The sequence below is a fragment of the Brachionichthys hirsutus genome, chromosome 21, assembly GCF_040956055.1.
Source record: "Brachionichthys hirsutus isolate HB-005 chromosome 21, CSIRO-AGI_Bhir_v1, whole genome shotgun sequence".
In the NCBI taxonomy this organism is placed as follows: Eukaryota; Metazoa; Chordata; class Actinopteri; order Lophiiformes; family Brachionichthyidae; genus Brachionichthys; species Brachionichthys hirsutus.
The window spans coordinates 6360365-6373354 of NC_090917.1; the positions used below are offsets into that span (position 1 = coordinate 6360365).

The 12990-nt window shown below is 40.9% G+C and overlaps 1 protein-coding gene across 1 annotated transcript; it reads right to left on the minus strand.

The window, feature by feature from the left end:
- Nucleotides 1-1028: 1028 nt before the first annotated feature.
- LOC137909842 (ras-related C3 botulinum toxin substrate 1-like) lies at nt 1029-4030 on the minus strand. The gene is made up of 6 exons (XM_068754274.1): nt 3824-4030; nt 3078-3149; nt 2868-2985; nt 2233-2295; nt 1674-1833; nt 1029-1223 (listed from the first exon to the last, which is right to left on the minus strand). The coding sequence occupies exons 1-6, from the start codon at nt 3856-3858 to the stop codon at nt 1096-1098; spliced, it is 576 nt and encodes a 191-aa protein (XP_068610375.1). The 5' UTR covers nt 3859-4030; the 3' UTR covers nt 1029-1095.
- Nucleotides 4031-12990: the final 8960 nt, after the last annotated feature.

Here is a 12990-nt window from a genome sequence, read left to right on the forward strand (position 1 = left end):
TAAATCTAAGCACTGAGTCTTTGAAACACTGATTAAGTCCAGATTCATATTGGCTCACCAGGGCAGTTTTGATTGATCATTGATGAATGATCAAAATGAAATGCAGTCGCTGAACAGCTACTTCTAACAGTTACGTTGTAAAATCGACAAAATCATCGGCGAAATTTGAGTGCTAATACATCAAATGCTCCTACAGCTGGATTCAAAAACAAATGCTTACGAGCCATCGTCACAGCAACATGAACATAATACACTGAGATACATTCACATGCTCGAGTGTCACTCATAATACTGTACACGTTCACTTAACTCACGAAAAGAAGGAGTGGTTTGCTTGAGACAGCTTTGCAGGAAAGCCATTGTCAGTCTGTTTTAAATGCTTTTTAATTGTAGACAATTATCCGAGCTGCTAAAAAAAAAATGTTACAGGTCAGTTCAAGGTTAAACCGTTTTCCACAGGGCTGCATGACGACGCCAGAGCTTCAAACACGATTACAAAGGAAGGGAACTGAAGTTGTGGCGTTCGTGGATCGACTGCAGTGGGATGTCTGCCGACTGAGACTTGGCGACGCCTCAGTCGAGTCAGACGACAAAACCGCCTGATGTAAACAAAACTGTCAACTACATCTGACAAAGACGAGCAGTGAAAAAGGGAAAAAATAGGAGTAAAATTGAATCAAGGCAGCAGGAATCTTAGTGAATCGGGGAAAGATCGCATATGGAGTAAGATCTGTGGTAATGTATAGTTTGAAACGTCAGAAATATCAACTGTTTTTGTAAAATCATCCCTCGTTCTTCTCAACTATCCCCAGACCCCCCCCCCCCCCCCACATGTTCGCCAGGACAAATTCACTTCATTTCAGTTGATCTGAAAGGACAAAACGGCTGTAAGCATGACCCAACAGGAAACCGTCGGTGCCGCTTAGTTTCTTCTGTCAGATGGGATTCTGGTAGCAGAGCTTCCATGTAAGCAAGCAAGGACACGGGGGGGGGGGGGGGCTGAACACACGTTGGGGGGAACCAAGCCATCTTATTCCCTCTGAGAAGGCCAGGTCTGACTAAACGCAGACTTTCTTGTCCCTTTGATTCTCTCCTTTAAACGATTATGCACTTCTTCTTCTTCTTGATGGGCGGGGGGCACAGCACCGCCCTGATGGCTTCGTCAAACACTGTCTTAAGGCCGCGCTGCGTCAAAGCTGAGCACTCCAGATACTTCACTGAGCCTGGAAGGCAGATGTAAAAGTACAGAAACGTGTCAATAACCCATCTTTATTTACCAAGTATAATAATGTTAAAAATAATGAAACATTGGCCGAGTTGGCAGATTCTTCAAGGATCGCCCCTCCACTGCGTCACGTAAATGCTGCTCAACGTTAAGTGGCATCATCCTATCACAATTTTAACTCAATATCATCAATTGTAGCACTATTTTTTTTCGGGTTTTTTCGTGATTCTTGGCTGTCAAACAGAACCCTTTTTTCAAATTAGCTAGAGATTAATGATCTGCAGATTACCTGCTGAAGATTTTCACTAAAAAATGTGTCTACCAACTCAGGCCTCTGCTCTTTTTAGCAAAAATGTTGCAACATAACATCCGAGTCAGAACGCTAGCAGAAACACAACTACCTAATAGCATTGCTGTTACTTAATATTCATCTGTGGGTAAAACTGACTTATTTCTTTAGCCATGGCCAAGCCCTGAGGGTAGATAATGGGCGACAGTTTCTTCTCCCTGAGTTTCTCAATCGTGTCCTTGTCATCTCTCAGGTCCAGTTTGGTGCCCACCAGGATAATGGGCGTGTTGGGACAGTGGTGTCTCACCTCAGGGTACCACTGGGGGAGGAAAGGGGGAAGACAGAAACAGATGTTTAACGGATGCAGATGGATGAACAGTTTCCTGGTTCCGATTTTACATCTCATTCTATTTCACAATGATGTTACATTTCAGCAATCCCGTCTCAAAATGTATAAAAACAGATACAAACAAGTATTTATATTTAATACATTACGCCATATTATTACTATATTATGTTTTCATTTGTTTTCTAGGTTCAATGATAACTGTTAAAAAGAAGAGACTTTTTACAAGATAAAAACTAGTAAATTAAATAATTCTTCCTCCTTTCAAGCTGATCTGAAAATGAAATTTCCTGTAAAGCTCTTAATATTGCGTAATACTATATTGCTGTCCAACAAGGCAAAGTTCAGAGGTGAAGGTCAAGCCTTTCTGACCTTGGCACGGACGTTCTCAAAGGAGGCTGGACTGACCAGTGAGAAACAAATCAGGAACACATCCTGAGAAGGGAAAATAAAAGTCAATAAAACAACATTCAAAAAGACACAATATTAATGGACGCCAAATTAATATTCCCACCTGACGATTCGCAAACCCAGAAAAATCCGGACTGCCTAGGTTAAATTAAAAGTGATTTTCCCTTCTACTCTGTCGACGCGCACCCCTTTCAACCACGCGGTGCTGCTCAGAAGTTCGCTTCGCGTTAAAAACCAGTGTGAAAGCAGACCTTTCAACAAATTCTAAATGCAACAATGTTGGGACTTTCAACTCCCCAATCGAACCGAGTCCTCTTAGTCCAGTGTGAAAACGACCTTAGACACAGAGTCCTCTTGTTGCAAGGACAAAGATGAACATGAACAACGGCTTCCTTTCACTTCCTCCAGACAGTGTATTGGTCCCGTAGGTACAAGGCTCGACTACGCTGAGTGTAAACCGCCTTAAGTATTTCAGGCCAGTGAATCATTAAATGTCAGTGCAGGCAGTGAAAACCGTTTTCATGCTTAGATTGTATGGCAGCGGTCTGTGAGAAGTTATTGTTAGGACTGCTTATAACGCATAGAATTAAACGTACTGTCTGTGGGTAGGACAGAGGCCTAAGTCTGTCATAGTCCTCCTGTCCAGCTGTATCCCAAAGACCCAGATTCACTGGTTTTCCATCAACCATCACATTGGCAGAGTAGTTGTCGAAGCTGCAGATAAAGAGGTGGCATATTATAAAGTATAACTTTATTTATTGTACAATCACCATGTCGCACTAGTGACTTATGTGTCTCACACTCACACTGTTGGGATGTACTCTCCAGGGAATGCATTGGTAGTGTAGCTGATGAGCAGGCATGTTTTACCCACAGCCCTAGGATTACAAAGAAGAGGAAAGATTTGACAGTGGAAAAAGGGTGAGCTGCTTTAAGTACCCTTCATAGTTATTATATTATAAACCCTTTACCAACCTGTGCTGCACATCACAAGGCTGAAAACTATGCTGACATTGAATTAGATAACATGCTAATAATCCTTTTGTGCTGTGACTATATATTACAAAAAAATATTTAACACTGTCAGGTCAAAACTAACATAGGGTAATTAATGACATGCGTCTTAAAATTTGAGAAAATATATACAGAGCAAAAACTGCTGCTTTAACAATTGTGTTAATTGTTTTACTTTAACCTGTTTTTTTTTAACATACAAAATAAAAATACTAAAAATGTGGGTTTAAATGCTGTTGACAACAAATAGCTTTTTACTTAGTTGCTTTTTTATTTATTATCATCAGAAAAACTGCTCTAAGTCAGTCTAATAGATTTAAGGTGCGTTAGGGGGCCTTGGTTAAGGCCTAACACAATCGATCGGTATGTCTGACCCAGTTGGACCAGGGAGCACAACAACAGCTGTCGCTCCAGCTTGCATTATTATCTGAGGCTTTTTAGCCACTAGCATACAGTGATAGCCATGTCAACGACCTCGACTATGATAGTTTAGGTCGTAACTGTTATTATGTGAAATGTAAAATAGATTTCAACTCACCCGTCACCCACTACCACACACTTAATGGCCTGCATCGAACAGCTTCCGTTCCGTTTTAAGCTAGCTAGCAAGCGGCGCCTAATAAAACCAGTCCAGTAATGCTTTAAAATTACAACGCAAACGCAGTAAGTTAAGATACGCCGTAAATGTGCAAGAATCTAAAAGGCCCGTCTCTCGAATTCAGCTACAGCGGACGAAACGCCAGAGTTTTGCCCAATAGGCAACACCCAAGAAAAAAAAAACACTGGAGGGACAAAACCAAACGCCCACCGCTTAGTACATGAAGATACGGGCTTCCTGTACGTCACATCCGGTCGGGGGTCGGGCCGCTAAACATTGCCCCCTACTGGTCATAACAGAATTAATCCTGTAGACGGAGAATGCGCTCCAAGAGTTAAATTAAACATGTTTTTATATCATTTATTTTCTTATAACAGAAAAAAATAACTGCAGAATGATTTAAAACAACATAGGATACTAATGAAATGCAACTTTAATTGAAATAAAATAAACATTATTGGCACATAGTAACCAAATATAAGTTCTGGTTCTACTAATGTACCGGTAGATTTATCCTTTTATTCAATTTATCTTTTTTTCTATTCAAACTAAAGTGAAATAGTTGAATACAGAAAGAATAGCTGAACGGCTTTCCATCAAATTTTGACAGCTCCTTTTAAGTGAATGCAAATGACCTGAATACAAAAGACCTTTCATGTAATGATTATTCATAAATATCCTTTCTTCCATTTTTATTGATAATAATTCCTCTCTTTAAAATCTTAACCCCAGGAGGTAATGCTGACAACGAGAGTCATCTCATTTGCATTAAGGCACTAAAACCTGTCAAAGGTTTATGGAAAGTGATGTCATTTTTCTCTCTTCCGTTTCCGCTGGTGATATAAATGGCCGCTTTATTCTTTTCTCACTGTGCCGTTGTGCATATGCACACAAGAGGGAAGCATTTTGCAGTTTTACAGCATAACTGGAAATAGTAAATTCTGTGATTCTCTCCAATATTTTCTATAGGTTGAGAAAAAAAACACTTTGTTGCTTTGTAAATACTTTTCCCCCATACTTAAAAATACCACTTATGGGTAAGGGTTTTATATCTCCATTAATTCATCAGTGATTCCATGGTAACCACAGTGTGTCCTATCAACTCTGCATAGATACACACTCACGCACACACAGTAAATACACTTACATTACATCACATAAAAAAACATGTGTTGTAGAGGCAGTTTTCACATAACATAATAAAAAAATATATTTCAAAAGGATTGAAAATTAGTTCAACACTTGAACTGTTACTTAATTTACTTAATGGAATTTCCCTCTGGAATTAATAAAGTATCCTGATTCTGATTAAGGATTTACAGGCAGAAAAGGGGCCTGATCTGATTAACTATTAACCATTGAAGAGAATTTTTTTGCAGAGACTTTGTCGTCCTCTTCCTGACACATCCTTTGAGCTGCCGTTCAGAGAGGCATTTATGTTCGACCATTAATTCTGTGAATAATCGGTCAGATTTAAGGATTCCTGTCACGGTACTCTCAGTCAGACAATCAACACCTTTGCTGGAGCAAAGGTTACTGTGTCAAATTCCATTGCGATGCCTGCAAGGAGAAAGTAAATGTTGTAAATGGAGCGATAGCTGAAGGACCAGATTATTCACGGATTATTCCTTGGATTTCTTCATCACAGCTGAACTTCAAAAAGCAGATGGACTATCCATGTGAGATGCTGCTGTTATCCCTGTTTGCCATTGGATCAATATAAACCTATACGTTGCTGAAATGAGATCCTGCAGACAATCAGCAATGCTCTGAATGATTCATCAGCTCAAATGGTGAAATCTGATGGATTTTCAGAGAATCTTTCTGGAGAAGCGAATATGATAAGGCGAAGAAAATGTCGATTTCAGAACTGATAACAAGGTTTCCTTACAGTGCACCACGGAATGAGATTTTGTCAACCATGAAGGCTTTTCTATCTAAGTCACCTGCTGGTCACACATTTGTGCTCATGAATGCCCATAAAGGATTCATACAAATCTGCATGTACAGCTGCACAAACACAATATTCAATCATTTTTATTTTTTGATAGGTGTCAAGTGCCCACAGATGCTTATTGGAGTGGATATTGAGCTGCAAAAGAAGACGCACACATCACATCACTAACTAGAAAAGCACTCAGAGAGCGCAGACCTCCCCCAAGCAGCTCATTCTCCTCCTAACTGGATCTACACCGTCCACATGGTGATCTGGATCATCACCAAAAGGTTATAAATTGTTCTTGGTATACTCACTTTCCCTCACAGTCTCTGAGCCCACAACATCCCGCTCCTGCCCTGGGGTATAATCAAATCAAATAAGTTCTCTTTCCCACTGAAGATAACAATAAACTAAAGAGAAATATAGAAAGTAAATTACCCATAAACATATTGTGCTGCAGGCTACTGACTGCAGCTAACCAATCAACCATCTTGTTCACCTATCAAATATTCGAAGTACTGCATACAATGTATTGCCATTAAGTTTGGTACAAACTTTTGTGTTAGCCTCAGAATGCGTTGCCATACTTTTCATATTCCTGTTAGCCTCACCTGTTCTGTGATAACTAGAACATATTAGCATAGTAACATGATAGTTAAAGTGATAAACACTAATTTGTCTCTGTCTCAAACTCTAATCAATTCTTCTACATTCCAAAGGGCCATATTTTCCACAAAAATATGTGAAGTAAATAAGAAATGAATTAGGATGGGACTTATAGAGTGGACGACCTGAGCGCTGGCAGTGATGTAAATCAGATTAGATTTCATAACAGAATACGTGTGGAGGAGGGCAGGGCTATCACATCGTTTCCTTTTCTGTCCTTCATTGTCCCCTTGGTGTTCCACACAATGAGTCCTCAGCACAACTCCCTTCCTGAATGTTGGTTCACAAGCTGATCCTACTTTTTCCTCCCTACAGCATCACTGCTGGTGTGACCAACATGTTTCATCGTCACCTGTCAGGTAGTTTATACACAGTATACATTCAAATAATTTACAGTTATACAGATATTTAAAGTTTTTGATGCCTTTTTGTTCAATGAACCTCTAATTAATTTGATATACGGCAAACTATCATTATAAAAATGTTTGAATGCAGGTCTTTGCTTATTATATTTGCATTTGTGGATATAGAACTTTGCCAATAAAAAGGTTTATAATAAAAAAATAATAATCATATTTTCCTTTTCTTTGCATGGTCCCAGGAGAAGTTCTTATAAAGTTTACTAGTGATAAAGCTGCTGAGGTCTTTCCAGATCCAGAAGAGGTGCTGAACAGTCTCAGGATGGTCTTTGCAGAAAGAACAATTCACTTCAATTTCTCTTCTAATTTTTTTCATGTAGTGGTTGGCAGGGTAATATTTATAAATCATTTTAAAAGAAATTTCTTTCTCCTTATTTGTCACAAAAAAAAACTTATTGGGAATTGACAAATAAAATTCCAGTATGAGACAACGCGTGGAAGAGACATTCTTTTTTAAATAAAGCGCGTATATTCCTATTGTTATTTTTAGAATGAGTAAAACAGATTTTTTTTCCCCCTACCACATTACATTCATATTTGTGGGTCCGTTTGACGCGGTGTGTGGGTGTTGTTATAAGGGGCGGGGCTTGATGACGTGGCCGCGGTTGCACCGCCGCTAATGTAAATGCAGACGGAGTCGCTGAGGATGGAGGAGGAGAGACGCGCCTCGCCACATCGCGGCCAGACGCCTCTGATGCATCCTCACGCATTAAGACGCGCATCTTGAGCCCATCCAGGCTCGTCCGACATCGTTTCCCGGTTTTCCATTATTTTGGCCCGTCTGCCCGTCAACGCAGCTGGTAAAGCAAAGACTGGGTGGAAAAACCTCAACAAGACATTTCCCTGCAGGTTTCTACTACACTTGGCTGCTTTGATCGATATTATGGATGAAGACAATAACGGTGAGGATGTTTTCTTTCCCCCCTCCGCAGCCCGTGTGCAAGGATGGATGAACGGGAGGGATGAATGTGTGTATTGTAAAACCGGGATATTTATTTGTGTGTGTTTGTTTGCCCACATAAATATGATCAGACTCAGCAGTCAGGATTCATAACCTCCTAATAACCGGAGCACGTGTCACAAAATAGACTTTAATCTCCTTTACAGCAGAAAACCTGGAGTCATTGTGTTTTAAAATAGAACACACACTGCAATGGGATCATTTTGGGTTTTTATTCCATATAACATATATAATAACAGATTTGATCTGATTGCCAACAACATATTTTTTTTAACCACAACTGATGTAAACTGCAAACACTGATCACTTTGGGGGAAAAAACAGTAATTCTAAGTTCCATTAAGGACGATAAAATAGAAAGATGGAGTTGCACAGTGAAGCTAAATAACTTCAATAATACTGCAGACTGCAGATGGAGATTGAAGCGTAATAAAATAGCTGTTTCGTTCCAGTCTAATCTCGATTACTGCACATGGTCTCATATCAGTCAATATACTACGGTCCTTAAACACACACACGCAAGCGTGCCTCTAAGCAGATAATCCAAACGGCCTCCTGCGCTGAAGGCCTTCACCAAGTGTAGAGTAAATATGGCAATCGTCTGATAACAGCTGGTCAGTTAAACCGTGAGAGATTATCGGAGTCAGGAGACAGATTCCAGGTTTCCCCTCATATAATGCTCACGTGTCACCGTGTCTGAATATTTAACCAGAAGCTTTGACCTTATGGAAGGTTTAACGAGAGCTATTGCATTGATTTAATTTATTACCAGGTCAAAGGTGAAGTAATGGAGCATCCCTCCGTCCTTCCTCCCTTCCTTGCTTCAAGGACAATGACTAAAAATGCACTCACAATATTAAAGGAGACTCATCGATCGCCCCGATAACAGAATCCAATCAAAGATGTGATGATTTCTCCTGATGCTGGTGAACGCATTGCCTCCTCGGAGGATCTCGACTCTTCTGCTGTGTGTTTCTGATGCATTTGGCCTAAATGCCGATTGTCTTTGTAACTTGAATCACGCGGACATCACCGATGTCTGCTCAAAAAGAGAGATAATCACTAGTTCCATGCACGAAGCCCGTCCACGAGATACTGGTCCATAAATCACGTGACAGGATGTCAGAGCGATAAGCTGTCTGTGATCACGCCGGAAACTGTGCAACAGAAGCTAAGCCAAACCCACAGACGTGAATGTGTGATAATAAAGAGCTTGGCTTCGCTCGCATTCTCTCACTTAACATTGTTCGCACGTCGATATGCTGGCGTCACATACAGACGATCAGTTCTAAATGTATCCCTTCCTGTCACACACAGCAGCGGATGTTAAACTCACACCTTCATCAGGTCTGATACGTCGTCCTCTTTAGTCGATCATAATAATCTTCATGTCCCCTGAACTGCTTTGGAGTTTGGAATCGGCACCTTTCAGATTTCAAAACAAGCATCTCAATAAATATAACATATATTATTTCTTTAGTAAGTCCAATCTATTTTAATTTTTTTTATCAAATGTTAAGTGGAGCCAATATTAAACAGCCTGCATCAGGATCTGGGCCAAAGAAGCTTGATTGGGGGCAAGTATAAAAAAAAAAAGACTTATCCAGACTCCAAACCGACATGACTGTGAATCCATTCAATGACGAGCTTTACTTTCTAGTTCTGGGTGTGTTTTTGTTTTTGTCATGCTGACAAACGTGCACATTATCCCCATGAATGTTCATTAGGTACAGTGCTCTGCACGCCTGCATGCAAACTGTACAACATATGTTCAGCATTGGGGGCGATGATTTGTTCTGCACTAGTGAACCACACTGAGAACTACAGAGATGTCACGATTCTCTTCCATTGGAGGGTGATCTTTCTGAACCGAGACTCTGTTTGCAGACTGCGTCCATTAAAGCTGTTAAAACCGATATTTATTTATTAACGTTGAAATGATGACTACCTGAAATGCAAATTAAGCGGTTTGTGTATTTGCAAAACCCACAATGAAGAAAGAATTCTGCATTTCCTTTCGGCAAAAAAGGAATTTTGGCATTTCTCTACTTGTTATTTTAGCTTAGGGCATAAACCGTTATTCACCAGTGCTCTGTCTCCTGGCACTTCTCACTCACTATAGCTGCTGGTGTTTGTTCATATATAAACAGTATTGAGTTCCTGGGCAACACAATAAACCGCATTACCCAGAGGTTCTTTACTTTTTCACTGCATTTCCTGCTAAAGACACACAACCTATGTTTCTGCAGCCTGATGCCCGCTTCCACTAAAGCTGCCGTGCATGCTCAGTTGTTTTTTTTTTTCTTTAATAACTGAGATGTTTATCTCCTCAGGTAAATATATCTTTGTTCTAAACAGTAACAATAGTTGCACTTATTTTTATCAGCTCAATGTAGAAATGCAAAATGACGTTCACACTGAATTCCGTGCCTTCTGGGTTAGCTGGTGAACAGGGTGGAGCCTTTTTCGCTTGATAAAAGTCACAAGGTGCTCAACAGTGAAACAGTGCTACTATGAAACTTAACTTTTCATATAAATGCTTTGCTTGTGCATGGATGTGTAATCAATCCACTGTTTGCTCATGGCTGTGATGTCAAATATTGACTTTACAACTTGTTGCTTTTTGGATAAATCTAATAATACCGGTTCGTTTACGAGCATCCTTTACATTCGAAACAAGATTTTCTTGTCTTTTAGAAGTTAAATAATGAAATGAATGAATGGATGAGAGAAACTCATGCAATGTAACCCTTGCATAATGGAAACAGTTGGAAATCTATTGGTTTTAGTTTAATATGACAATGAGCCACATCATCTGTTAGAGGAATAGCGGCAGTGTTGGAGCAAGGAGGCGCTCAATGTGGCTAAACTTAGCAGCATACTGAGTTAAACTATTTGTGGTGCTCATTGTTAGCGCGGGATCCATTAGTAGATGTTTATTGTGTTCACTAATCAGAGCTGGCACTTCTCTGCTCAGTTTACATGGCCGACGGCGCGGCCCCACAATGGATGAAAGTCTTAAAATCTGAATTGTTTTTATTCATTCGTTCATCTTCCTGACCGCTTTTGTCCGTTACCGGGTCGCGGGTCGTGCTGGAGCCTATCCCAGCAGTCAACGGGTGAGAGGCGGGGTTACACCCTGGACTAGCCGCCAGTTCATCGCAGGGCACCACAGAGACAGACAATCATTCACATGCACATTCACCTAATTTGCATGTTGTTGGTGGGGGGGAGGAGGCCGGAGAACCCGGAGAGAACCCACGCGGAGAACATCCAAACTCCTCAGAGAAAGTTTGCAAGTTGGATTTCAACCTGTGGCCTTCTTGCTGTGAGGCAACAGCGCTACCCACTGGGCCACCGTGCCGCTCTTAATTGGTTTTATGACTAGTAAAAGGAAGTTCCGTCAATGACTGAATGTCGGCCATGGATTTGAACATTTTGGATTTTGGCTCGCTTGTTTTCGTCTCTTCTTTATAGCAGCTTTGTGACGCGTCCATCAGGGGATTTATAGAATGAGTCAACGGCCGTTTTTTAAAATTTTTATTTCATTAAATGGCTACAATTAACAGAACCTAACCTTTTAAAAATTCCTGGCACCTGAATCAAAATGTCCGAGACCACCGGGCCGCCAAACCAAACAGCGGCACATGTTTGAAGGTTGGGGTGCAGAAATGTGCTGAAGGGGGTGTGTGTGTGTGGGGGGGGGGGGGGGGGGTTCTGTGGGGTTCTGCCTCCGTCAGCACTCTGTCTGTGTGACTGTGGAAAAAGTCGAATGGAAAAGTCTGTTTCTTCAGTTCTTCTCCTGTCCTTGGATCAAATGTGCGAGTCTGTGCTAAAATAGTGAATCAGATTTGACCTGAACTCTTTTTCATGCCCTGCACACGGCGATGTTTGTGTTCATACCTTAACATGGGTTATTGTGTTTTTAATTGTCTCAAACGTAACAGGCGTCTGACTGCATGCGCTTAATCACATTTACCACAGCAGACATGAAACCCAGCACTGGTGGCTTTTGGAAAGCCTCAGTCAACACACTGTGTGATTTTTGTTTTTTAGAGTCTCGTACTGCAGGGCTGAGAAAGAGGGGACGTTTGTGTGGTTGTGGTACGGCCTTTGTTGTGGCTGCAGGGCGAGTGTGTGGGAGGACATCAGACAGGCACCCGAGGCGAGCTGCGGCTGCTTCCTAGCTATATTTCACCCTGTGAGGCTGGTTGGTTTAGTGTAAGTGGTCGGTGCTGAACGGCTCGACAGCGTCAGACATCTGTCTGTCTGCATCTGGATGTAAACGGCGCCCTGCAGACGTGCTGCAGCGCTGCATGTGGAATCTGCTGTGAGTCATAATCCATGAAATCAATTAGTTGATTGACCAAAAGAAAAACAAATCCATTGGAAACACTTTTGGTTTAGTGATTGCTGTACGTGTGCCTCAGCCACGTGACTGATCACTGAAGCAGATGAAACTGTTTAAATAAGAATTTAATTCATTTAAATCCATACTTATTTTGTAGTTTTTCATTTTCAAGAATGGGAGAAAAAGAAACTTAATAATAATAATAATAATATCCGGACATCTTTAACATTTCCAAAGACCCATTTGCTAAACAAGTTGGTCGTTGATTCAAACCCCCATTGATTGACAACTTTCCCGACATTTTGTGCGGATAAAGATGTTTACCTCATGATGCGCTGACGACGCTTCCAGGGTGTGCCCCGCCTCTCGCCCGTAGAACAGCTGTGATAGGCTCCAGCAAAACCCAGAAGGCGGATAAAGCGGACATGGAAATGAATCTATAACATAATGTTTTTTATATTTGCATACATATAGGGTATTTATACTTGTACATGTATACGTACTCACTCATAACTCCGCTGCCAGTGCATTCCGCTCGTCATAACAGCCATTTCTTGTCGCAAAACACACACTTTTACATTTTGGAAAGCCCATCGTAACGCCGGGTCATTGTATTTTACCTTCGACATTCACACCAAAGATAAAGGAACGTACGTGTTTTTAAACACTGACCTTTATACTTTAATCATGGTATTAAATGCAAAAATACATCCAACTAGCTAAGCGCTCGGGCCTAAAAATCAGTGTGGCACTTTGCCAGGCCTCAGTAAT